Source organism: Lutra lutra, chromosome 3, assembly GCF_902655055.1.
Source record: "Lutra lutra chromosome 3, mLutLut1.2, whole genome shotgun sequence".
In the NCBI taxonomy this organism is placed as follows: Eukaryota; Metazoa; Chordata; class Mammalia; order Carnivora; family Mustelidae; genus Lutra; species Lutra lutra.
In genome coordinates this window covers 26,537,072-26,564,411 of record NC_062280.1, presented here as the reverse complement: position 1 = coordinate 26,564,411, position 27,340 = coordinate 26,537,072, and the positions used below count along the sequence as shown (strand labels likewise).

Sequence of the window (27,340 nt, the reverse complement as noted above, 5' to 3'; positions counted from 1 at the left end):
TGGCTTTGGTCATACATGGTTTTAGTAGGGGCTCACTGAATGTGGGTGTGTGCCATTCTACACCTTTAATCTTTATAACTGTCTGGAATGAAGTCATCCCTTTCGTCACCCCCACTTCACAGATAAGAGCATTGAGGCTGACACACCTGGAACGGGAAGAGTTTAAGGAACATCACCTGTTCCAGGCTGAGGCCCTGGAGATGGGAGCCGTCGGATTCCTGCTGACGCCTTCTCACGCGTGCCCTCCTCTCCTTTCAGAAAGGTTTTGAAGCCTGGTGAAGAGGAGACCCACCTGTTTCACTCAGTGTTCCTTTGGGCATTAGAGAACAGTGGAAGGCAAGGGGTAAAAATAAATCCGCATTTTTATTTTCCTTCAGGAGTGGCAAAAACTCAACTACGATATCTACACCCTGCGGCAGATCCGGAGGGAAGTGAGAAATAGATGGAAACGCATCTTAGAGGATTTAGGTGAGTCTGAGAGTGACTGTGGAATGGTACAGATAGCCAGGGGTGGTCATTCCTCTTCCCTTTCTTCTGCGAGCTCTGTATCAAAGGCCAGAAGACACGTCAGCAGCTGACTGATTGGAGCTATTGTGTACCAGTTACGGTCCCAATCCTGTCTCCTTGTATCCTCCAGTGTAAACATCTGATACTTCTGTTCCTACAAGCCTGTGTCTTGAGGACATACTTGGCCATGTGCTACTCCCATCTGTGCTCAGCGCGGAGTATCCCAGGCAGGGAAAGCACATGGGCACCACCACCGGATGTTCTGGTGGTGTTCATCATGGATTGAATTAGATGAACATGATTGGCCAGTTAGGAGGCGCGTGAAGATGAGGCAGGTGGAAAGAAATGTTGTTTGTATGAGAGAGAGCAAAACTCAGTGTGGACTCTCAGAAGGACTCAAAGCTGGGAAACCTTCCAAGTTGGGACATAGACCTGTGGCATCAGAAAAGACATTGGGCTTTGGTTTTTCTTAAGTCGGGTAGAGTCATGATACAGTAAACGTGGCCCCCCACCTTGGAAAAAGACCTTGTTTTAGTATTTAAAGCATGAATGTATTGAGTTCGAAGTCTTCCATCCTTCTGCCTTGGAAGAGAACAGGATGCTTTGGCTTCATACCTGTTCACAAGTTGCTGTCATCAGCCCCCATTGCTTCGTTGGGTTATGGTGGGATGGGATGGACCCCTGCCCTCTTGACTCACCACTCTTATGACTTAATTGTCTCCTTTTATAAAGTGAGTTACTCCAGGCAGGTGTGAATCTCTGAGTCTTTCATATTTTGGGGTGAGTAATTTTAACAAGACTATTGCCTCGGTGGAAGGAATGTGGGCTTGGAGGAGTAGAAGCCTGGAGACAACCACTTTGCAGGTCCCAAAATGCAGAGGCAGGTAGGGGAAGAGGAAGGAGTAGGAGGAGGATTTCAGTGCCAAAAAAAGAGGTGGGAGTAGCAAGCTGTTAGTGGGTAAGGTTCTGAGACTTAACTTGGAGGGAAAAGTTAATGAAGAAAATTAGGCAAGAAGAAATCTCAAAAGAGCTTTAAAGACCCTGCCAGTCACACTGACCTGGGAAGGAGCCCACGGAACAGGGACTTTGCTCCTGATGTTTGTTTGGAGTGCACATCTGGGTACCTTCTTCTTTTTTTTTTTTTTTTTTAAGTTTTATTTATTTATTTGACAGATAGAGATCACAAGAAGGCAGAGAGGCAGGCAGAGAGAGAGGAAGCAGGCTCCTCGCTGAGCAGAGAGCCCGATGCAGGGCTCGATCCCAGGACTCCAGGATCATGACCTGAGCCGAAGGCAGAGGCTCTAACCCACTGAGCAACCCAGGCACCCCTGGGTACCTTCTTAATCTCCTGCAGGACGGCCATTTCTTATCACCACTGTGTTTACAGGAGGGGTAAAGTTTTTGTCTCTGTAGGTTTTCTTTTCTTCTCTTTTTTTCTTTTATTAACATATAACGTCTGTAGGTTTTCAAAAGGAAGCAGACTCTTTGTTGTCCGTGACGAAACTCAGCACCATTAGTGATTCTAAAAACACAAGGAAGGCTCGGGAGATATTGTTAAAACTGGCTGAAGAAACCAGTATTTTTCCAACAAGCTGGGAGCTCTCGGAGAGATACCTCTTTGTTGTGGTAAGTGGATATATATATATATGCATTTTTTTTTTAGGACTTTATTCATTTATTTGAGAGAGAGCAAGCGGGGGCTGGGGGAGGGGAAGAAGGTGCCGGAGAAGCAGACTCCCCCCTGAGCAGGGAGCCCAACATGGGGCTCGATCCTAGGACCCTGGGATCATGACCTGAGCCAAAGGTAGATAGATGCCTAACTGACTGAGCCACCCAGGCACCCCAGTGGATGTATTTTTTATGTGCCTTCATTTTGCTTTAAGTTTTTGCTTTTCTGTTATTCCAAATACTCATCATTCCAGCACCACCACAACAGCACAGTTTGGGGAGATAGATGAAGCTAGCATCTTATACACTGGTTTCCAGAAGCCGACAGCATCAGAACCACCTGATGGGCTTTAAATTTTCAGATTTCTGGATTGCACTCGGCCCTATTAAGGCTCAGGTTGTAGCTCAAGAATCCATACTTTTCAACCACTTCTGCTATGCGGCCAGCTTTTTGAATCATTTGCAGGTCAGAGATGTGAGAAACATTGTTAATATAACCTAAGATTGAGAGCCTGGGTGGTTCAGTTGTTTAAGCAACTGCTTTTGGCTCAGGTCATGATCCTGGAGTCACGGGATGGAATCCTGCATCGGGCTCCTAGCTCCACGGGGAGTCTGCTTCTCCCTCTGACCTTCTCCCCTCTCATGCTCTCTCTCTCAAACAAATAAGTGAAATCTTTAAATATATATATATATAGAACCTAAGATTTAAAAAGATTTTGAAAGGGACTCTAATAAGAGTGTGGAATGTTTCTTGGGTAATATGAGTAAAGGTTAGGGACATCTCTAAATTTGTTGAGAAAAATTGAAGCAATGTTTTACTTGTTCATGATTATTTCTAGGGTGGGTATTGTTACTAGATTGGTTTTCCCATGAACATGGCTGAGTTCCCGTCTTGACAATACTTGTATGTTTAAATCTTCGGCAGGACCGTCTCATTGCTCTCGATGCGGCAGAAGAGTTCTTTAAAATCGCCAGTCGAACTTACCCCAAGAAGCCAGGAGTCCCAAGCCTGGCGGATGGCCAGAAAGAACTGCACTACCTTCCGTTTCCAAGTCCCTAAAGGACAGTCTAGGAAGCAGAATTGGGATCCCCCTGCTGGTACTCAACAGCCAATCCAAGTTGGACAAATGCATATAGAAGACAGTAAGCAAGTGGAGGGCTAGCTAAGTGAGAAATCATCCTAAATCCTACAAAAAAACTAAGGGTTTGGAATATTTGGTCTTCAAGAGGATGTTATGATAAGAAATGTTTGAGTTGTGTTGAAACACACTGGGGATCTTGTATCAGGGATATGGTCACTGGGATCTTTCCTCCCGGCTGATTAGATTTCAAGAACCCACTGTCCCCATTTTGGTTTTGGTTGTACAACAAGCCTATTGGGAGAATGGGATGTTCTAGGTAAGAAAACAATAAGACTGATAAAGCTATCATTGAGCCCAAATATGGACTACTGAATTTTAAAAAATCGCTGTGTAATATAAGCTAACGCTAAAATAATACGAGGCATCATGTGACATTTCTTTGATTTGGAAGCTCCTTCAGAACCTTGCAGGTGTCAGAGACATCATCTTGAGTATAAGTCAGAATTCTTCAGAGGTTCTGTTGTAGCAGATAATAGGAATATCTAACAGGGCTGCCCAGAAGGGACTTCCAGATAGATCAATCCCATGTCAAAAAGCTCTGTCTTTAGTGGTGGAACATGCATCTTAAATTCTTAACATTATCAATACTTGATTACCTCATTTTGGCACCTCATCCATTTCAAGACCTCACGGCCATGGTATGTTATCTGGGCTAGCGACTATCAACTGAAACATTTGACCTCCACTTCCTTCTCTTCTCTTTAATCTGCGTCTGGCTCAGAGGCAGAGTCACACTTGCCCAGAGACCCACAGTGCAGACTTGCAGCTCTGTTACACGGAGGGTCATTGCAGGACTGTCTTCTGGATTTTCAAGATGGAGCAATGCTGCCAATACAACTCGCTTCTCTCCACAGACTGAGAAGTCCAGCCTCGGAAGTTACTTGCCACTCAAGCAAGGAGCTTGCCGGGAAATGACTCATGGTTCACATTATTGAGTAGACTTTCAGAACCTGTCAGATGTATTGGTAGATTGCTGAGAACACTGGCAATATTTTTACTCCTACAGACTTTATTCTTCTGACTTCAGATAAAGGGTAACTTGTCTTTAGTTTGTCCAGGGGATGGTGACTTGAAAACTTGCTGACCAGCTCTTTTAGTAGTGCACACGATGTTTGAAATATTTCTTAGAGGAAGATACATGTTCTTCATTTATTAATCTTGCAGATCAATTTAACTGACATGTTTCAGGAAGATTCTTTCTAGTTTAGTAAGTAAGCCAGAAGTTTTATTTTTTATATTTAATGCTTAACTTCTCTCTCACATTGTTTAAAATTAGCCTGCAGACGATTTCCCTCACTTCTGTAGGCTCTTGCAAGATAAACGTACAAATAGTGAAACAAATAAATAAAAACAAAACAAAAAATAAACAATAAATCTTTCTAAATCATATTGTTTCCATGTCTGTCCTTGGAATTTGTGTTTTGTCTTTTGCCTTTTTTGCATCTTTGGAGAATTAATTGTAAACATTGTCTTTATTTTTGGTAATGTATGAATAAGGATAAGAATGTCTCTATGAGTATAAGAAACATGGAATTATCCAGGAATTTTTCCTTGCAGGGAATTAAAAAGTTTTTCTATTTACTTTTCAGCTGGATGTGTGTGATATTTCCAAGAAATAAGAGGGAATGGATCATTCTTTCCATAATCCCTTTATAATAAAGGGTAAAGAAGCTGATAGGCAAATGGGTTTAAGGACCTCCTCCCCCTTGTCCTAAAGCAGTCAAAGGGCAGATCTGTACTCAAGTCCAGGGGATACCACAATACATGACAGGCTCAAGGGTGATTGCAGGGACCACTCCAGAGCTCACACAGAGTTCGGCAGGACCCGATCGACAGATGTGCTGGTGGCTGGAGGGTTTTCCTACTTTCTAAATGTCTCCCTGTTGACCACTGTAGTACTTCTCAAAGGTTCATCTGTGTATGCACAGTGCTTTGATGGTAGAGATGAATGGAACTTTCCATATTAAAAGTTATTTATTTTAATGTGCTCCAGTGGGGAAACCCTGGAGTTTGCTGATTTCCTGTTTCATGGATATTATGGCAGTAAACAATCAAGTATTCATGTTTTCTTAAAGGGGGCACCCAGGAAGGCACAGTGGACACACAGACCAAGGTGATCAGGAATGCATTTTTGAGGGGGAAGCCACATCACTGAGGAGCTCAGGGGTAAGGCCTGTGGTCCAGATGCTCTTCCAGAAGTGGGCTCACTAATAGCAATGCAGTGGACAAATAGGGGTCCGGGGCCGTGCTTCACTGCCAGAAGCAAAGTGGGTACAAGGATCATAATGAGTGGTCAGGTCTGAGGGTTCCTGCAGAGAGAGCTAGAGATGGTTAATAGAACACAGCATTCCTAGAGGCGGAACAGAGGGGTAACCCATAAGAATATTGCTCAAGCTATACCAGAGAAAGATCTCCAAGAACGCTGACCAGGAGATAGATGGGGCACAGCTACCATCAGAAAGTTATGATCTCTTGCTAGGTTTCCAGACTCTGGCTATTTTCCAGATCCAAAAACTACTGACTGGAGGATGGTCTAGATCCCCAAGAGGAGGTCTTTACAACACCACTGCAAGTATATATGGCAAAAACTTCCCTAGTCCTTCCTCAAAAGGACCTACAGTCATTTCCCTGGATAACTGTACACTGGGGAAAAGTGTGTACAAAAATACTCTGAGGATGTGGGACACAATGTCCAAGTTGACACAGATACTCACGGACAAGAGTATCATGATAGTGTACCTTGGAGAATGGAAGTCTATGGGATTTATGGAGTCCTGGCCCAGGTCTAACTCACAGTAGTTCCACTGAGTCCATGGATCTATCCAGTGGTCATCTCCCCACGTCCAGAAGAAATTATTGGGCTGAGTGTATTTGGGACTTGGCAGGACCACCATTTATTTCTTGGCCTGTGAGTTAAAAACTGTCCTAGTGGGAGAGCTTACTGGAAAGTCTGAAACTGCTCCAGCCCCTGGCCATGACAGTAAACTAAAGTCAACACTGCATCCCAGGGAGGTGGCAGAGATTAGTGCTGCCCTTGAAGACCTAAAGTTTGCAGGACGTTGGTCTTGACTATAATTCCATTTAATTCACCATGCTGGCCCCTCTGAAAACTAGATGGATGCCAGAGAATGAAAGTGGATTACTGAAAACTCAACCAAGTTGTAGCCTTACTTGTAGCCGCTGAGCCAGATGTGGAATCTTTGTGAGAACAAATGAGCACAGACTCAGCTACATGGCATGTGGCCATTGATCTGGCAAAAATGTTCTTTCCATACTCATCGGAAAGGCAGACCGGAAATGTTTGCATTCTCTTGGGACAGACAATGGTAACATTAATGGACTTGCTCCCAAGCTAGACTCTCCCACCCTCTACAATATAGTCCAAAGGGATGGGTATCATGTGATCATTCTGCAGAATATCACATGGGTCGTCCATCTCAATGGCATTAGATCTGAGGAGTACGAAGTGGCAAATGCATGGAGAAAAGACGTACACTTCAGAGGATGGGAGAATCCTACAAAGTCTCAGGGACCTCTGACTTTGGTGAAGCTTTTAGGGGTCCAGTGGTCAAGGGCATTGCTGGAACATCTTCCCCAAAGGAAAGGTCAAGTTCTTTCATCTTTCACCTCCCACAGCTAAGAAGGCATCAGAATGCTTGGCAGGCCTCTTTATATTCTCACTTGGAATTACTGCCCCACCCCAGATAGTGGGATGACATGAAAATCTTAGACCCCTGAGGGAGGTCTAGGGCAAGAAAAGGCTCCAAAGCAGGTCTAGGCTATGACCCTGCAGACACCTTTGATTATATAAGTCTTGGGGACAGGAAAAGAGACCATGTGGAATTTTTGGAAAACTCAATAGGAGAATAACAACACAGACCTCTAGGGTTCTGGGGAAGGCCATGCGATTTGCAGGCAAGAATCACACATCATTTGAAAAATTGCTCATCAGGAGCTAGGTTTTTATCAGAACCACCAAGGCATAAGTTATCCAGTTTTTTTCCTTGTTACTTTTAAAAATAATCTTGGTTTTAGAATAGTGTTAGATTTACAGAAAAGTTGCAAAGATCGTAAAGAGGTGCTATACACCTCACACCAAGTTTTCTCTACTAGGAACATCTTACCTTAGTGTGGTAGGTTTGTCACATCTAATGAGCCAATGTTGATATGTAATCATGACGAAGTAAAGCCCATTGTCTACTCAGATATTAGTATTTGTCTTATGTCTTTTGCTGTTCCAGGATCCCATCTGGGACATCATACTGCATTTAGCCTCCATGGTCCCCTAGGTTCCTTTTGCCTACAGTAGCTACTCAGACTTTTCCTTGCTTTTGAAGACCTTGAGAGTTTTGAGGAGTACCGTTCAGGAATCTAGAGGAGAGACATGATGGTCACCATGATTGTGACCTTGAAACCAGCTGCAGCTGTGGGGCTAACTGTTGTCTGGTTAGCCTTCTTCATTTCTCAAGAATTGAAATGCAGCAGGTTCCTTGGAGGGGCCCCTCCCATAACTTGCCATAAGGAGCCAGTGGATCTGCACATTGCAGGGGTGGACTGTAGTAGAGGATGTGGGGACACTGCTCAAGCCTGTCGTCCTTGGGGCTGGAAGATTCCCTCAGCTGCTGGCGGTCTCAGTGTCTGGGCTATCAGATTAGTCTCCCTGGGAACTGCCATCGACTGATGACAGCTGTCTCTCCCATGGTTCCCAGCCTGTCCAGAAACATCCTGTATCTGTCGACAAGTTCATTGGTACAGGTGTGTGAAGAGTTATCCCAGCTCCAGAGACCCCCATTAGGTTGGCTGAAGCCTTTGTTGTGACCCATTTTAGTAACATTTCCCCCCATCCTGCCTGCCTTCTCTTCTCCATTGGTGTTTGCCGATAACTTCTTTCATTGCTCCATTTCAAAATCTTTCCCCAGGAAACTTTGTTGTGACACTATCAAAGCCAATAATTTACAATATCCAAGTCTGCGTTTTTGTATGACACATATATAGTGACTTTTTGGTTACTAAACCAAGCCAGAGCAGTTATCTACTGAAATAACGTATTATCGAATTGCAAATCATTTCAAAATGTATTTGGCTTTTAAATTAAGACATTGTTTTTAAAATTTTTTTATCATGTGTGGATATCATGATCCATAAATTCATTTAACATAAGTGGTTAAACAGTTTTTAAAGATCATAAAAGTGACTTTTCTATAGCTAAGACATTACATGTAAGTTTCACTAGGGGGCATCAGTTTAAAATCAGTAGCTTCTGGAAGAGCTCTGCATCCACGACAGCAGAAACCAGTTTATCTGATTACTCTTCAGGGGTCACAGAGGCATCATGGCACAGCCCTGGCTTCTTTTCCATGAGAGTAATACATTCATGCATTTCTACAGATAACTTTCTATTACTAACATCACAAGGAATATGTTTAAATTGGATTAAATTGCACTGAAAGTAGTGTTCTCAATTTCCCTATCACTACCATGAACAGAGTTAAAAGGGGCAGCCACTCGGAACACTGTGTTTGTACTGTTTCAAGAAGTGTTACTATTTGCTTCCAGAATATTAGTCCATGTTCTGCTTTGACACACAACAAAAGGATATGTGGCATCTCCATTTTCAAATCCCTTACCATCAGGGTTTAAGAGAGTGGGTCGTAGAAAACTGAGTCAGGGACCCAGGTCTTAGCTTGAGTCTCCTTTAATCATTTAGTATAAAAAATGGGGTTCATTTGATTTTCTACTTATCTATATTCTAAGCATTTAGTGAAATTAAATTTAGAAACAACAGTATTATAAGTATTTTCAAAAACCAAGAGTTATAGTTTCTAGGTAGCAATTCACTTAAAAAATTCTTCAGCATGAGCAGTGCGGAATGTGTAAGTGAACTCCATCATACATCCTAGAGATATGTAGTTAGCATTTGAAGTATTCTCATCAGGAATCCACTTCCCAAATGGCTGTTCAATCATTTCAATGATCTTTAGCAAAATTTACACCCGAAGGTTCATTAAATTGCATAAAGCATGTTAGCAATGATTTTCCATTTATGAAATGAGTCATAGTCTAGTAAGTGTTTAGCTAGAAACACTGGCTCCATCATCTTTGTAGGAAGATGTTGCTAAGAATCTGTTAGACCAAGCACTGCTCAAGGCCTAAAGCCTTATATGACCTTTGTCCTCCTACTTCACGGATCTGAGGCTGCGTTACCTGGTGTGGTTATCAGGGTACTGTTGTGTCTACCTAAAAATGAAACTTGTATCAAGTTTCTTTTCAACTTTCCTACAGTGGGTCTTGAGAAAAGAAAGGGAGAATTCTCTGGTGTTACAGGAAGAAAATGTTTAGCTTGTGGCTAATAAGTGCTGTATGTTTAGGAGAATTTGGGCTAAGATTCACTTTCATACCAGCTGGTTGCAAGATTACCAGGGAGGAGACCTACGGCCTTTACCTTCCTCTTCTAATTGCCTGAGAACACTGAAATTTACTAAAACACTGGATCTTTGTGAAAAATTACATTGACTTAGGTCGATTTCTAACCCATTTAAAAAATTTGAAAGTCATGCTGCAAATTTTAAAATAGGAAAAAAAAAAAACTAACCGTAGTATAATTCTAACACAGTTATTCGTAATATTTTGGGAGATTTCATTCTTTTTTATGTGCATATTTAAAATTTATATGTACAATTTTATATCCCAATTTTTAATTTAGGTCAGGGGTCATGAACTGAAATGTCTCCAAGGGTCAGCTGGGTGGGGACTGTGGATCAAAAGGGTTTCTGTACTCCTTATCTGAAGGGAACAACTGGGGACCTGGGTGGTTCAGTGGGTTAAAGCCTCTGCCTTCAGCTCAGGTCATGATCCCAGGGTCCTGGGATCGAGCCCCGCATCAAGCCCCGCATCAGGTTCTCTGTTCAGTAGGAAGCCTGCTTCCTCCTCTCTCTGCCTGCTTCTCTGCCTACTTGTGATCTCCTTCTGTCAAATAAATAAACAAAATTTGAAAAAATTAAAAAATAAAGGGAACAGTTACTACTCAGCTCTGAAAGATTATTGGAATGCAAATGGACTGTTTTGCCAGTTATCTGATTTTTTTTGAGACGAGCCAAGCAAACACTTTTATGTAGATTTTATCAGTTTTAAAATGTTGGTTACTACATTAAAATTTTAAAAACATGATGGAAGCCAAAGATACATATATGAGCTGACCGTTTACCACATTTCACAGGGCATAAACAATTTTCTGTTACTAAGTAGCCTCTGAGAGCATCATTTTTACAAGCCACCTAATGGTACATTGCATAGATGTAACACATTTTATCATCTTTCATCTATTTTTGGACATTTCAAGGTTGTTTCCTCTTTTTCTCTGCAATGAACATCTTCATGCATATTGCTTTGTTCTGTGTTGTTTGTAGAATTACAGAATCAAAGGGAATGATTGTTTAAATCACTCCTTATATACCACATCAAACATCTTCCAAAAGATATCAATTTATGCTCTTTCTAGCAGTGGTGTCTGAAAATATAATTCCCCTGTCTCTTTGTTATGATTGGAATATACACCAGGTTGTGGGGCGGGGGGGGGGTGCTGGCAAAGAAGAAAAGTTACCTTGTTGATTTATTTTGCATCTCTGCTTATTAGTTAGGGTGAAAATTAGTCCATACGCTTGTTTACCACTTTTCTTTCCTTTGTGACTCTTCTGTTTCCTTGGTCCTTTGCCTGTGGGGAGAACTCCTACTTTGAAGTCTTAACAATGTCAGTCTATGTAGCAGCCTGGTATAAATAAACATCAACACCTGCTTCATGTTTAAAACATCTGTTTCATGGGGCTTTTCTTGTTTCCACTAGTTGTCAGCTTTCATCCTTGGGTCTCTCACTGTCTCACATGGTGACATCCAAAACAGAGGCAAAGATGATCCCGGCTGTGGCTCCTTAATTCATTTTGTGGGATCTAATTCTCCTGGAGTAAAACTGCAGGCTTATTATATTTTACTTTTTTTAAAAAAATATTTTATACTTAGATCTGAATGATCCGTTATGAATTGTTTTGAGTTTACAAATACAAGTCTTCATACTGTGATATTCGGCATAAGACTAATTCCTGGCTTTAAGATCCCAGACTCAAAATTCTGGAGCTCAGAGGGAACTGACAAGTCATTTATTCCAAACTGCTCATTTTGCTAAAGCAGAAACTGACTTCAGGTTACTCGTCCAAAGTCACACTGGCTAGCAGGTAACTGCCACGTGATTTACTACTACCTGGGTCTCTGATCTTTTGATTCATTTGCTTCCTTTCTGCCATGCTGTCTTCCTCTGGAGCTGCATGCATCACTACATTTTGCAATATAATTTGATCCTGATACAGCTGAATCCTGCTAATGAATTGCTGCATTCCTGTATATTCACGTCAGAAATCCATTACAGAAAATAATTATTTGTCTCAGTGAAGCCTGATGAAACATTTTCATAGAGCCATGGAAAACCTTCACAAAATACTGGTTTCATTACTCTTCCAAAAGATATGGTGGCAACAGTGGGAGCCAAGAAGAAGAATTAAATCATCAAATTTTCACCTTATTCATCACAGAAGTACAAAAATGCAGCCCAGATACTTTTTTAGAGGTAAAAATTAGCATCGTTGCAGCAGAGGTTTTTCTGCCCCAGGTGTGTGTGAAGACGTTTGAGGGATTAGTGCGTGAAGGAATGATTGGGCTTAACTGTGAATAATGGAGAACCTGACCCAGGAGGGGCTGCTTTGTCTTACAGAACAAGAAGTCTGGGATTGGAGGGTTCCTACCACACCTGTGTAGTCTGTGGCTTGCCTCCGGCTCCTCATTCTCATCTTGTGACTTTAATCCTCCTGGCGGAAAGGGGGCAACTTCCTCCAGACTTGGCTTCTGGTTCCGGTTCCGTATTCAGGGAAGGAGAAGGTGGAAGGCCGGAAGGATAAAGGGCCTGGGAGCTGTGCCTGCCACTTGAAGAGAGCTCCCCTCATAAAATAGAATTGGCCAGAACCGAGTCACTGGGCCAGCCACGAAGCAAAGGGATTCTGAGAAGGTGAATAATTTTAACTGAGCACAATACCACTTTGCACAAAACCAGAAATCCTGTGAGTAAGCAAGAAGAGGAGTGTGGCTACTGGGTGTGTGGTCAGCAGTATCTGCCTCAGGGGAGCTACGCCCTCTCCTTTGTATTCTGCAAAGGAGAATGTGCCTTCTTGCCATCCTTTCATTCTTTCAGAGGGAAGTGATCTTCTAAAAATGGAAATATATTCATGTCCCCTCCAGCTTAGCAATATATATATATGTATATGCATATATATATGTATATATATATATGCATATACATATATATATATATGTACGTATTTTTTTTCCAGATTTTATTTATTTGTTTGTTAGAGAAAAAGAGAGACAATGGCGGGGGCAAGGGGCAGAGGGAGAAGCAGCAGCAGACTCTCTGCTGAGCAGGGAGCCCTACACAGGGCTCCATCCCAGTGTAGATGCTTAACCAACTGAGCCATCCAGGTGTCCAAAGCAAAAAAAAAAAAATTTTAATTAAAATTAAATTAAATTTTAAAAATTTTTTAAAAAATTAAATTTTTTAAAGAGAATATTTTATTTATTTACTTGAGAGAGAGAGAGAGCATGAGCAGGGGGATTGGTGGCAGGCAGAGGGGTAAGCAGTCTCCCCACTGAGCAGGGAGCCCGATGTGGGGCTCGATCCCAGCACCCCAGGATTATGACCTGAGGTGAAGGCAGGCGCTTAATTGACTGAGCCTCCCAGGTGCCCCCCAAAGCAATATTCTCAAGAAAGACAATTCCTACACACGCCCATGAGGTTCTGCAGTTTTGGACCTTGCTTGTCTCTTCAGACTCACTCTGCAAGCCAGGGACGATGGGTGTCCTTAGTGGTGGAGACAAGCTCGGCTCCTTCTTCCTACGTCACAGCCTTGGTGCACATTCTCTTGGTAACAGTCTCTGGTTACCTGCACTCCAACTCCCTCTTAGCTGCTTACTGCTCTTACATCCTCTTTGTTCTGTGGATCTTTATGTGTCAGTTCAACAGACATTCATCGACAAAGCCTTCCCCCACCCCGCAGACAAGCTGTGCCCCACCGGAGCGTATGTAATCTTAGAGCATCATGCACTTTTTCTCCATGGTCCTTATCACAGCTGTCGTCTTGACTCTATTCCTGTGATGATTAGATTAATGATCGTCTACTCTGCAGACTGCAAGCTCCATGGAACAGGCAAGCAGCACATCTGTCTTTGCCCACGACTCCATCCCCAGTGCCTACCGGAGTGGCTGGCATATGGAAGATAGCAAGGAAACAGTGGCTGAGAGATGAATGAGGAGAGCCTGTATCCCGAAGCAAGAGAGAGTCAAGAGGCAGGGTTTAACTCAAGAACAGAGCATCAGGGATGGAGGGCTGGCATTCTGAGTCTAGCTCCATTTGCCACTGACATTTTTCTTCTCTATGATCACTGTGTGCTTACCTCTGACTTGTAAGATGAGGAGACACAAAAAGAAGAGCAAACAATGAAACAAGCTATTTCCTGTGCCTGTCCTTTCCCTGGACTCTGGAACACTCTAGAAGTTTGGCACCGGTGGCATTGACAGCAGCCTAAGAATGAGCCATCCATGCAATTCTGATGCTTCCAACAACAAAGGCACGGTCCGCTGCAGGTGTGGCAGGTGCATCTTCACATAAACATTGGTGACGCGGTAGCTGGCCAAGAGGACAGGTTATCTTAGTGGTTAAAAGCAGAGCTTTTTGCATTTGGATTTTAGCGTAGTCACTAACAAGGCTGATGGCCTTGGGTAAGTTGCTTAACGGCTTTGATCTTTAGTTTCTTCTGTAGCTAAATGGGCAGAATGCTTGGTATGAAGTTTAAATGAGCAAATGGGGGAAATCAGACCCACAAAGACAGTACCCACTGGGATCCCACCTGTGGTGGCTCTAGTTATGGTCCCAGAGGGAATCAGGAACCTCAACATTTGGGGAAGAACATAAAAGTGGAAGGTGGAATTCTGCCATGAGTAGAGATGAAGGTAGAGAAATCTGGTTTTGTGACTGCTTCTGAAACTGGACAGCGACCTCTAAGTGGACGTGGTCTGAGGAACCATTTCACACAGGAGAGCAAACGTATGAGGGATTAAACTTCACTTCTCTTTCTTTTCACAGGACAGTCCTCTGGAAGAAGCAGCAGTGTCTCACAAGGCAGTGGCGAATCTAAGAAGTTACCAGCTCTTCTGAGACTGCTATGGACCCTGGTCAGTAGGGGGCCTAGGGGCTTAGAGGGGAATGTAGCAAAGTGGTTGAAAGCATGTACTTTGGAGCTAGATTACTGGGCTCCAAACTGAATTTGGTGGTGTAAAACTGGGGAATTTACCCAGACTTTGGGTTCCTTACCTACAAAACGGGAGAAATAAAGCTATCTAATACATAGGGATTTTTGTAAAAATTGGATAGTTAACTCATATAAGGCAATGATTCTCAATGGGGAAGGGGGTAGTTTTGTCCCCCAGAGGACATCTGGCTGTGTCTGGAGATATTTTTTGGTTGTCATAACTGGGGGGAGGGGGCTATTGGCATCCAGTGGGTAGAGGCCAGGGGTGCTGCTAACATCCTACAGTGCTCAGGACAGATCCCTCCCTCCCCGTCAAAGAATGATCCAAAATGTCAATAGCGCTGAGGTTGAGAAATTCGAAAATGAGGTAGAGAGAAGAAATCCTGTCTGTAGAAATTGTTCAGTGTCAGCTCTCATGAACACACTTTTAGTAGGGATGACAATGCCATTTTTCATATGGAGCTTACCAAGTGCTCACGCCTCTTTGGACCAAGTAAAGGGGACTAAGAGGAGTTTTTCTTATTTTATGTTCTGATAAAACCATATGGATGACATTTTAGTTATAAGCTATGGCTATCAGTTTCTTGTCTGGATTAGTTTCCTAATCAAGAGAACTAAGTGGCTTCGAGCTATCAAAATGCTGATCTTTTTGTTTGGATAGCTTGGAAGATACCTGATGATGCGCTCTTAGAGAATGAAGACATGAATTGAAAGGGTAATTATCGAGAAAGCTCCATGGTACAGTTTTAGGAATATGTCACAGGCAGGCCCCAAACATAGGGGAACATAGGGGGCTCTTACCCCTAGAATACTGACTTTGAGATACTGACCATTGACTCTCTTTTCCGTAACCTTCAGAATTTTGCTTGCATGGTCGCAAGTTAATTACACCTATGGGAAGACAGGTGGGCAGTCCTGGAGAGAGGAGCAGAAGGGCAGAAAACTCCCAGAAGAAAGGCAGGCAGTTTCTCAATGGATCTGAGGGTGTCTTCATCCAAGAATGTGGGCCCATTAGCAAAGGGGTGAGGGGGAGGGTGGGGCACTGTCAGGGATGTAGAAAGAAGAGAAAGCTTGCCTTTCCACGAAGTGCTGTGCAGCCTTATTGCTTGCTGTAGCTTGCTATGTTGAGTAAATTACACTTTTCCCTCTTATTAAATTACTTTGTATCTTTCACTCAGGTCTACAGGTGTTTTCCTGTTGATGGTCACCCTAAGAAGACAGATCTAAGCTTAACGGGCCTATTGAAGGGCCTGTATTGGGAGGAAATAGGGCTCTGCAGAGAAGCCTAGGAAGCTGGGATCAGGTGGGGCTGAGGGAATGGGATGTGAGAGGCTGAGGGGGAGGGAGTGGGGACGGGGAGAGAAAGAGTGGAGTTGTAGAAGGTCAAGTGACTAGGGATCAAGTTTTTCCACCCACTCCTGCTTTAAATGGAGCAACTATAGCTCACCTATTGTATTATTTATTTATTTAAACTTTTTTCTTTTTTTTTTTTTAGCGAGAAAGTGTGTGTGTTTGTGTGAGCTCTCTAATGGGGAAGAGGGAGGAGCAGGGGAAGAAGGAAAGAATCTTAAGCAGGTTCTACATTTAGCAGGAGCCCCAAGAGGGGCTCGATCTCATGACCTTGAGATCAAAAACTGAAATCAAGAGTGAGACACTTAATAGATTAAACCACCCAGGTGCCCCTTTACCTATTTTATTAATCTATGTTGATTAATCTCTGTTAATTAATCTAAATCTATGAATTAATCTATGTTTTATGACATCATTATCTCAAATACTTCACTTCTACTAAGGAGTTCCACTGCCAGTTAAAAAAAAAAAATGTAGTAAAAAAATGTTGACACTCTCTGGCATGTCTAGATAAAAGAGCCTCTTCTTTATAGAATGTTATAGGTCAAATGGTTTCCCCCAGAATTCTTTCTTCATTGAGGAGTTCAGGATCTCCGGATAAAGTTAATGCAAAACCAGGATTATTTCCCAAAGTCAGCTAGCGCTATTCAGTTTACTCCAGTAGAAGGCTGTTAAAACAATCCGCCAGGGTTCTTGTCCTCCAGGGACTCTCAAGGCTTATCACCTGTCTTTGAATTTGGGATAGAGGGGAGGCCGAAGTAGATGGGATGGAACCAACTCCTTAACTCCAGGTGTGCTCCAGAGTTGCGAGATGTGGAGTGTTCCTGGAAGTCGGACTACCTGCCTTTCCCTGGGAACACCTGTAGGAGCAGCAGCATAAACGCTCAGGTGAGCGCACCTTGCTGATCTCAGCGGGTTGGGCTGGTTACATGTAACAGGTGCGCATCACCTTACCTCAGGTCTCCTGTTTCTCCCTCCAGGAGCTTTGCAGAAAGGATCTGGTTGAACACTAGATGCCACTGTTGCCTCATTCTGTCGTCTGTTAGCCGTTAAAATTTCCAACTTGTATCAGCAAGGAGACACCATTTAAAAAAAAAAAAGCCCAAGTAAATACACAAAGTTTTGTTAAATTTCCTCCCATTTAGTGACTGATTTAGAGGGTTTTTTTCTTTTAAAAGATTTCATTTATTTATTTGACAGAGAGAAATCACAAGTAGTCAGAGAGGCAGGCAGAGAGAAAGAGAGGAGGAAGCAGGCTCCCTGAGGAGCAGAGAGCCTGATATGGGGCTCGATCCCAGGACCCTGAGATCATGACCTGAGCTGAAGGCAGAGGCTTAACCCACTGAGCCACACAGGCGCCCCTAGAGGGTTTTTTAAAAGTAAAGTTCAGAGGTTGTCATTTTCAAGAGAACATTTGACAATAGGCAGGTAATAGATAATGAGGCCTGAATGTTTCTTAAAGGAGAAAGGTCAAGTCACGCTGGAGATTTGCAAATAAAATGACTTTTGTACCTGTCGGTTTCTTCCCCCAAAAGACTCAAGTTAACCCACAAGCCTACTTGCTTCTCTGGCATATCCGATACACTTGTTTCTGTGGCCAGACTGTTCCCACTTTGGCATTATAATGGGGTATGTGTCTAACAGTTGTCTCTATTACTCAGGCCAGGTGGTTGGTGTCACTACAGACTTTTTTTTCTTTTTTTAGACTTAATTTTTTAGAGCCATTTTAGGTTCACAGCAAAATTGAGCAGAAGGTACAGAGATTTTCCATATAGTCCCTGCCCCCACGTGCACAGACTTCCCCCATTATCAACAGCCCCCACCAGAGTGGGACACGTGCTACAATCAGTGAGCCCCCCGGGGAAATGTCAGTATCACCCAGCGTCCACAGCTTACACTAGGGTTCACTCTTGGCGTTGCACATTCTGTGGGGTTTGGACAAATGTATCATGATACACACCAGCCATTACGGTATCATACAGAGTATTTTCACTGCCCTAACAATCCTCTATGCTCCGTCTATACATCCTTCCCTCCTCCCTATCCCCTAGCAACCACTGATCTGTCTGTTGTCTCTGGAGCTTTATTCTCCATTACCGGCTTTTCCATTTGTGTGGTTTTTTTTTTTGTTTTTGTTTTTTTTAAGTTTCCGCTTTAAATAAAATTTTAACTCAAAAATAGAAAGACTAGCAAACTCCAGGAACCTGTCCCATCACTTTAAAAACCACCAAAGTTTACATAACCATCTATTTAATCCCCCTTTCAAGCAGGTTTTGATCACCTCCATTTTGTAATAGTGGAATTGAGGATCAGAGATGCTAAGCAAATGCTGGACTTGACACAGCTAATTGATGGTGCAGTCCAATTCAAGCCCAATTCTTTCTAGTTCCAAAACCCGTTCCTATCACCCCTCCTTTAGCTTGATTTCTACCAGATATGTGTGCCTATCTGAAGAGCTCCATTCTGTCTTCTAAAGAGAGAACAGTTTATCTTCACATTTATTTATAGCTCACTCTATAATGGCTGTGTATATTGTGAATGTGTGTATATTTAGGGCATTTTATTCTCCAAAGAAATGAAAAACTACCAGGATATATTTGTGATCCCTTGAAAGCTATAAACTGGCACACTGGTGGGTGTTGCTCATGTTGCCGACAGTACAAGCTCTTCTCAGCTTGCACTGCCCACGTGGAAATGACCCTGTGAGAACTTCCCTGGACATCTGACCAACCACAGAGCCCAGAAATTTTGATTGACAGCTGTGCTACCTCCTAATCTTTATAGTCCATCATCTTTCATCTTCAGAACTATCTATCACACCTTTAAGTCCCTGACCCCTCCTGGGGCAACCCCAGGCAACCCCCCAATCCAACTATGGGAGCTTGATTTCTCTTCACATAGGATGTGGTCCAGGATGCCCTCTGCATTTCATTATTATTAATATTTTAGCAAACAGCACTAAAGATACACAGGCCGATTAAGACCAGTTTCACACTATGACATGTTGATGGCTGGTAAAACAGGGTGCCTCTCTCTAAGAGCAGATCACTGAAAATAATTTGGAAACACAAAATTACAAGTAGCAATAGAGAACCCTAGCTCCATTTGAGTCCTCAAAATTCCCTCATCCTTCCAGAACAAATATGACCGACTCTGGGGGCAGTTCTCTCTGTCCTCCCATCAGAAGGTGCTCAGAGCATTTATCAGATTGCATTGAAATACATGTTCCCATGACTGCCTCCCCACGCCCCCACCCTGAGACAAGGCCTCCTCTTGGGGAGCTCCAAATCCTGACCATCTTCATTCTACTGGTGACCTGATCTTTTCACAGTGCCTGGCCTGTGTTTTCCAACTCTGACTTCGTGCTAGGATACCTTTGGGGTTGCAAATGTATAGATCTCCAGCCCTCCCTCCATGCCTCCTGAGTCAGAATCAGGACTCAGGTTCAACTTGGTGGAGGGATGAAAAACAGGGACTTGGGCAGTCACAGTTCTCCGGGACATCTGCCCCTACCCTATTTCCCCCACCCTCCCATTTATTCCTTGACCCTCATTTGACTGAAGTATGGGCAACTTTTCAAATTGATACCCCCAAAAAATTGAGACTCATGACTTGAGAAAAGTAATTCAGAGACTCAAATGTTCAATTTTAGAAAATCATCCAAATTTGGGATGGAGAGCCACACCCAGAAGAAAAAGGCCTCCTTAATTCCTATTATCCATACACAAAGCAGAATAAATACATAAGCATCTCTTTGGAATTATTTGTGAGGGAAATACCAATATGTTGAATTCAAACTAGAATAAGTGAGGGGATTAATTGTTTTACACCCCATGTTATGAATTTCCATTCCATAAAATGTTGCAGATATTTTCTTTGTCTTGTATGCTGTTATTATTTGAGTTCACTAAAAATCTTTGTAACATCTTTCGTTGTCTCCCTAGGATCTGAGAGTCCTGCTTTTCCCCATGACTGTGAGCTTAAGTTCGTAGGAAAATAACATCTTTGCTGGATTCTTCTCTAACCAATCTTAAAATGTAGGGATTTCTAGGGGTTTTCATTCACCCTTTCATTAAGATAGATGTTTCTATTAATTATATTATTAAAAAAATGAGACCTTGGTCCTAATGAACAAGGCAAGAGTAGACAAGTAGGGTAATTGCAGATTTTTTTTTTTAAAGATTTTATTTATTTATTTGACAGAGAGAAATCACAAGTAGGCAGAGCAGCAAGCAGAGAGAGAGGAGGAAGCAGGCTCCCTGCTGAGCAGAGAGCCCGATGTGGGGCTTGAACCCAGGACCTGGGATCATGACCTGAGCTGAAGGCAGCGGCTTAACCCACTGAGCCACCCAGGCGCCCCGGTAATTGCAGATTTTGATAAGGATCATGAAACTGAATCCTGGGGACCTCTCTGTATGGGGCACCAGGGACATCGCTAAAAGGGTACATGTGAGTTGAGACCTAAAGGGTAGCTGACACCCTGTCACACAAAGATTTGAAGGAAGGCTGGTCCAGTCAGACAGCACAGCATGCGCAAAGGCCCAGAAGCAACAAAGAGTTTGGCATAACTGAGGGACAGAAGAGAGGGCAGTCCAACTAGAGCCTCATAAAGGGTGGAATGCTGGGGCAGTTGTGAAGGTGGGTGTTGTGTCCTCCAGTGGGCAATTGCTGAGGGAAATTGCCTGGGAAAGCCACAGACTGATGTCCATTTTAGAATAGTCACTCTTGCAGTTTATAGGAGATGGATCGGAGGATGGCAGGATGAGTTAGGAACGAGGGAGGGGGGCCAAAGTGTGGATGGGGCTGAATGGGGGAAGTTGGAGATGTGTTCTGGAGATGTAATGACCAGTAGTTGCTGAGGGACTTGAATTGTGGAGGTGGTACAGGAGAAAGAGAATTCAAGGATGACTCATGGCTTTCTAGCTGTGGAAGAGTGTGGTGCCATTTGCTGAGATAAGGAAGACTAGGGGGAGGGGCTGGATCATTTTCAATGGAGTGTCGAGTTTTTCCCTTAATAATTAAAGAATTTATTTTGTTTCTAAACACACATATTGTATTTTTTTTTTTGCAACAGCCTTACTGAGTATAATTCATATCCCATGCAACTCACCTATTTAAAGTATATAATTCAATGTTTTTTTTAATCCACAGAGCTATATAGTTATGACACAATCAATTTTAGAACATTTTTATTATTCTAAAAGAAACCCTGTACCTTTCAGCAGTCACTCCCTCATCCTTCTTCACATCTATCTCTGTTCCCACCCCAAACTCTAGGGAACCACTCACATATTTTCTGTCTCTATAAATTTATGTATTCTGGGCATTTTGTATAAGTAGAATCAAACAATATGTAGCCTTCTGCATCTGACTTCTTCATGTAGCATAATGTCTTCAAGGTTTATTCACACTGTAGCATTATCAGTATTTTATTCCTTCTTATTACTGGGTAATAGTCCATTGTATGACTATACTACATTTTATCTATCCATTCATCAGTAGATGGGCATTTGGGTTGTTTCCATTTTTTGGCTGCAAGAAATACTGTTGGTATGAACATTTGTGTACAAGTTTTTGTGTGGGTATCCAAGAGTTGTTGGGTTTTTTTGGTCCTGTTTTTTAAATTTGAAAGGTTTGTTATTTTAGAGAGAGTGAGTGAGCATGTGAGCAGGGGGAGGGGTTGAGAGAGAGGGAGAAAGAGAATCCTCAAACAGACTCCCTGCTGAGCTAAGGTGGGGTTTGACCCCAGGACCCCAAGATTGAGATCGTGACTCCAGCTGAAATCAAGAGCAGGATGTTCAACTGACTGAGCCACCCAGGTGGCCCTGGGTTTTTTGTTATTGTTGTTTTTGTTTTTGTGTAGTCACTTTATTTTAGGTCAGTGCCATATATATATATATGTGTGTGTGTGTGTGTGTGTGTATATATATATATATATATTATTTTTTTTTTTTAATATGTGAAATTTGCAGTCTTTACAGAACAGCCCAATGGAGGAGCCCAGTTGCTGTCATTGTTCTGTGCTTTCTTCTTACAGCTGACCTTTTGACTTTTGTCATTCAATATAGGAAACTCTAGTCTACCGTAAACCAACCACCCTGACTTCCGAGATGGTCCCATCAGGTCTCTTTCTATTCTGTATCCAGGCTGCTGAATCTTTCAGGCGGGAAGTATCTTACAGCTGGTCAGCTGGGGGGCCCTCCATGCCGGACCTGGCCCACACTGTTATTCTCACTGGTGATTTCCCGGGGGAAGGAGTGCAGCCCGAAACCTATCCTGAGGGGCAAGATATATGGGGAGGAGGATCTGCATCACTGAGGCAGCCCTGGGTTGGAAGCCCAGCAAATTGCTTAAACCTTCTGGCCCTCATCTGTAAAATGGCAGTATCCTGTCAAACTGATCTCACTGAGCTGTTGTTAAGGGCAAATAAAACAATACTGAGCACTGTCCCGGTGCAAAGTGGTTTCTCAGTAACTGATTTATTATTACTATGCCACCACATCTCTGTGGGCTGCTAGTAACATAACAGGAATTTCCTCTCTGGTCAGTCTGACCATTACTAAGTCTGCTATCACTTCCTGTATCAATAATCCAGGGCTAATAATACATACCTCAGAGGTTACTATAAAGATTAAATGAGATAAGAACTGTAAAAGACTTGGCATGCAATATGCGATCAGCAAAGGACAGCTTTGACTGTCTCTTTGGTAAGCATGTATCTTTTGAGCACCTAGTATGAGCGGCTGTTCTGGTGGGAATCCAGGGGTGAACGAATCGATTCCCTGCTCTGCACGGGTATCGTCATTGTTATTATTGCAAATCTGGTCTGTGTTGCATGTCCAAAGGGGAAAGGAGAAGCAGGAATATCTCAGATGATGCCTAAGGAGGGATATTGGCCCTATTTCCACTTCACTGGGAAAAGCAGGCTCCCTTCCTCCTTCCTAGGAGCAGACAAGCAAAAACATCTAAAGAACTCAAGCTGTTACTAGGGGAGCCTACTCACTCCCTCCCTTGTCCTTCCCCATAGTCCTTGTATGGGTCCCCAAGATTCCCACTGCTCAGGCAAGGCTGGCTGCTCACAGACCGCGGTGTTGAATTCTGCTCTGTGTGTACAGTTTTAAGTCAAATTGCCTGCAAACTTGGAACTTATTATCGATGTTCTCCACTGTTTACTAACGTGGCAGTGGCTGTGATTTGTGCTTTAATATTTTTTTCAAAGCCCATTTACCTTGTAAGTGCAGTTCCAACGTGCTCAGGAGGACTCCCAAGGGGCGGAGGCTCGAGGACGAGTGTGCAGGATGGTTTGCCAGGAGATGGCAGTAGAGACACATCATGTCGGTCTCTGACGAGGGGCCTTGGACCTCGGAGGCAGAGTTTCTCAGACTTGTCGGATTTGTTGTTGCTCCTGTGATTTTCTCACATAAGCATCGCAGATAATCCCACAAATAGGACATTTTAGGAAGTGCGTTTGGAAATGTGAGCAAGATCTTTGTGGATAGGGTCTTACATCCCGTACATTAAATTGTTGCTGATGGACCTAGGATAGTACGTGAAAAGGGATTCACAAGCAAAGTGGTGGATGGAAACTGGCTGCAATTTTAATAGGACACTTAAAGCATATTACAGGTTTGTTGACAATGGAGAATTATATGGAATTATATGGGGAAAAAAATGACTTGCAAGGAGAGGATAGATGGGAAATTTGACTTTATTTGATTTCAGGTATTAAGATGCTTGCCCTGTGTTGCCATTCTTTCAAGAGTGATTGGAGCCGAGCCCTACTGCCCTTGCAGAAAAGCACACTTGTCTACAGAACCTCCAGGTCCTTTCCAGGATCCTTGAGAATACGTCTCTTTATGTCACATGTAACATAATGTGGCTTGTTCCTCGGTGCCATCTGTGGGTATCCTAGACAGTTTGATGGGGAAGGAGGGAATGAGTCTTCAGACATTTTGAAATCTGCAATTCAGGTATGTTTTCTAGTTTCAGCTCTGCCGTACTCCAAAGGAGTTTTCAAAACAGGACAAGAGCACACACTGCTAGGATGAAGGAAAATGTTGGTGCTGAAACAGGGTACAGTGGAGGACATAGGGTCCTGCTCCAGGCAACGGACAAGTCTCCCATGTACATGCATTTGCTCACAGTACCAGCTGCATAATTTGTGGGTCCAGGGCAGAAAGAAAATGTGGGGTCTCTCCTTCAGAATTATTAGGATTTCAAGATGGCAGCACCAGAGGATGATCTCAAATCTGGGGACCATTCTGAGGGTGGTGCCTTATGCAACCACATGGGTTTCACACTCATGAAGCCCACCGTGTGTGTGTGTGTGTGTGTGTGTGTGTGTGTGAGAGAGAGAGAGAGAGAGAGAGAGAGAGAGAGAGAAGCTTTTAAGAAATTCTGTTTCCAGTGCTTAGTCTCTTTAAGACAGGGCTTCTCAACATCAGTGGTGTTGGCACACAGACCAGATCACTCTTTGCAGGGGGTGCTGCGTTTAGCAACATTTGTGTCTATCGACTAGATCCCAGTAACACCTCCCACCCCGACCTGTGACAATCAAAAATATCTGGAGACATTGCCAAATGTTTCCTTGTGGGGCAACATCACCCTGGTTAAGACCAAATGCTTTCTGGTAAGGTTTTACAACACTCCCAAAGATAGCCTAATGCCTTATATTTCTTCTTCTTTCTTTTCCCTATCCAGGCATGAAGGAAAATATGAAATGCCCTTTTAGGCCTTTTAGTGCCCAAGGGGTGCAGAATACCAAATATCCGGGCCAGGCTCCTCTGGCTTCGGAGGCTTGTACCGGGATCAGGGCGCACCATGGTTCCATGCATGCGTAATTGGTCCTGGTTGCTTTGGGTGGATATACATTTCACAGAGCGTCTGTTCTCTGAGCCCTGGAAATGTATCCTTTAATCTCTGACTCAAAAAACCCCTTGACTCTGGGAGGAGACACCAAAGGCCTTCTCCTGACAGGCAGGGAGAGGGCTGTTTGGATTGCTAATTTGTTTTCACTCTTTAGTCTGTTTTTCCTTCATACTGATGTTCCTCTTTAGACCTTGAGTATGAATAATTCCGCATAGCCTGAGGGAAGAAGCAGGAGGCCCGCTTGTAGAGTTGTTTGTACTGTAATGAAATAGAAAGTTTAAAAGCCCAGTGAAGCTTGAACAGTTGGAAAAGGAGGGAGGTCTAGAATGTACTTTAAAAATCACTCATAAAACATGGCAAACTCTGGGAGCCTCTTGGAGGTCAGGGAGATTGCCTACTCACTTTAGAAAGACGCCCGCAAGCAGAACAGCACCCAGTCCCCGCAAATGTCGGGTCTCAATGCCGTGTCCCAACCACCTGAATGCTCTTCGAGATACTGTTATTAATCCTGTATTTTAGGAATTGTCATTTTTGAAAGCCAAGCTAAGTATTTGCATTTTCTGGATTGTGAGTAGTAACTTGATAACTAGCCATCTGAAAGATTTGATCTCTACTATTTAGTTTTTGGGTAGCTTCTGGTACGGAAGTGGTTAGGTTCAATCAAATTTAATGCAAAGAAGTCAAGGACCCTAGGCCCATGTATTCTACTGAGCCTTTAGTTGTGTTAATTAGACACAGACTGGACATCTTCGTGAGAGTTATGCTGACAACGTAGTTTATTAAATGTTGTATGGCTACATGATATTATAACTACACATTTATGTGGAGGTGAGTCTTCAAAACTGTGAGCTCTTTGAGGTCTATAAATCTCCAGCAAATAGAATAATACCTATTATATAGCAAATGCTCGATTAATGTCAGGGACTGGCTGAGAGCCATGATAGAAACTTGACAAATGAGTAGACTAGATCGGTAGAAACCCTCTTCACTCATGGAAAGACAAATTATCAACATGCCTTTTTAATAGAAAAAGAAAAGAAGCATAGGGTGGTAGAATGGAGTTTCAAGCCCTTCCTTCCTGCCCTCTTTCTTGGAGGGGCTCTTTGACAATTGGAATTAGTACAGTACACTGGAGTTCCGATCTGATGTGTCATCAGTACTATCTACAGACAAGTTTGTTTTTTATGTAGCTGCTATATACTGAGGAAATGGAAGAATCAGAATATTTATTCTCCTCTCTTCAGATGGGACTGGCTGGTTGAAAGCCGGTCATGGGGATAAATGACTAAAAAGAGAAGACTCTAAGGGTGCGGGTTGGGGGGCATGGGAAGAGAACAAAGATGGAGACCGGAGAGGAGGAGCTTCTTGAGGCCCACCTGAGGGGAACTCCATGGATTCCTCAATGAGAGAAGTAAAGAACAATTTTTTTTCTGTCCACTGAATTCCTTTTTAAGTAAAATAAAACCATGAATCTCAGACATAAAGTTAATGTGTTAGTGATGTTATTGAAGTCATCAGTTAAATCGGGAACCAGTAAGATGTTACACGCCGCTCAGAGGAGAATTCGAAGAACCAGAATAATGCAGCATTAAACCTCCAGACTGATGAAAAACTGGGCTCATTCCATAGCAGGGGAGGGAAATCGATGATATTTTCAGGGAACAAAATTCATTTGCATGTCTATTGACACGAATCATTTTCATTACTGTCAGTTATGTACAATTTACAGAGTTGTAAAATAGCTCAAGGTCGATAAGAGATGCAGAGGTCTCATAGAGTCAAAGAACTCGAAAGATTATACTTAGACAATGCCTAGCTTTCCATTGAGGGCAACCTATAATCCTTTTGGTCCATGTTAGTCTTTGACAATTTTTTCCCTATGTGTATTTATCTTTAATTGCTTAATAGTAGCATTTTCTTTTGGGAAACACTCTGTGCTTTCAGGAAAAGCACCTGATCTATAACTTCCTCTTCAAACAGCTTCAACAGGCTATGATGAAATGTGTGTGGGTAGCATTTAGGATGCGTATGGCAGGCTGAGAAGGACAGTTGCTTAACCACAGAGCATACGCCCACACACCTCCTCAGAGAAAGCAGTTACCGCCAAGCTCAAGACCAAGTGTTATCAATCTAAGTGTCCTCTTACTTAGTCTCTGGCCTACCTTGAGCTACATCCTGTGGGCACATGAAAGTCTTGACGTTACAACGTAGAGTTCCCTCAAGAGCAGAAGAATACAGCATCACCCTTCCGTGATTCTTTGAGTGCTCACATGGGGCTGGCTTTCTGTGGACCAAAGGGGAAGGAGGGTTGTTAGAACTGTCCTTAATGTGAATTGGAGGGTGGCAAGGAAGGACTTGAGTGTGTGGAGGGAAGAGGAGGACCTTCTAAGTGGGAAGAACTCTATCAGAGGAGGATGCTAATAACCCTGGATGGTTATGGTTTTCTTTCATCATGGTAT

At 43.0% G+C, this 27,340-nt stretch overlaps 1 protein-coding gene and 2 long non-coding RNA genes across 5 annotated transcripts in view; all 3 read left to right on the top strand.

Annotated features, from left to right (window-relative positions):
• The window catches only part of MREG (melanoregulin), a 58,481-nt gene extending 53,583 nt beyond the window's left edge, over positions 1–4,898 (top strand). For both annotated transcript variants that reach the window (XM_047721000.1, XM_047720999.1), the window contains 3 exons: positions 378–468; positions 1,970–2,133; positions 3,101–4,898. In XM_047721000.1, the coding sequence (XP_047576956.1) occupies positions 378–468; positions 1,970–2,133; positions 3,101–3,235 (390 nt within the window). In that variant the 3' untranslated portion in view covers positions 3,236–4,898. The remainder of the gene's footprint in view (positions 1–377; positions 469–1,969; positions 2,134–3,100) is intronic.
• Positions 4,899–12,229: 7,331 nt separating this feature from the next.
• Positions 12,230–15,976, top strand: LOC125096009 (uncharacterized). Of its 2 annotated transcripts, none has more exons than XR_007126029.1 (3): positions 12,230–12,366; positions 14,498–14,586; positions 15,842–15,976. It is a non-coding gene; the product is annotated as an uncharacterized LOC125096009 (long non-coding RNA). The 2 variants fall into 2 exon arrangements; XR_007126028.1 differs by lacking the exon at positions 15,842–15,976 and adding an exon at positions 15,522–15,616.
• Positions 15,977–16,815: 839 nt separating this feature from the next.
• On the top strand, positions 16,816–26,157 carry LOC125096010 (uncharacterized). Its single transcript, XR_007126030.1, has 3 exons — positions 16,816–16,901; positions 23,736–23,835; positions 24,714–26,157. It is a non-coding gene; the product is annotated as an uncharacterized LOC125096010 (long non-coding RNA).
• The last annotated feature ends 1,183 nt before the right edge of the window (positions 26,158–27,340 follow it).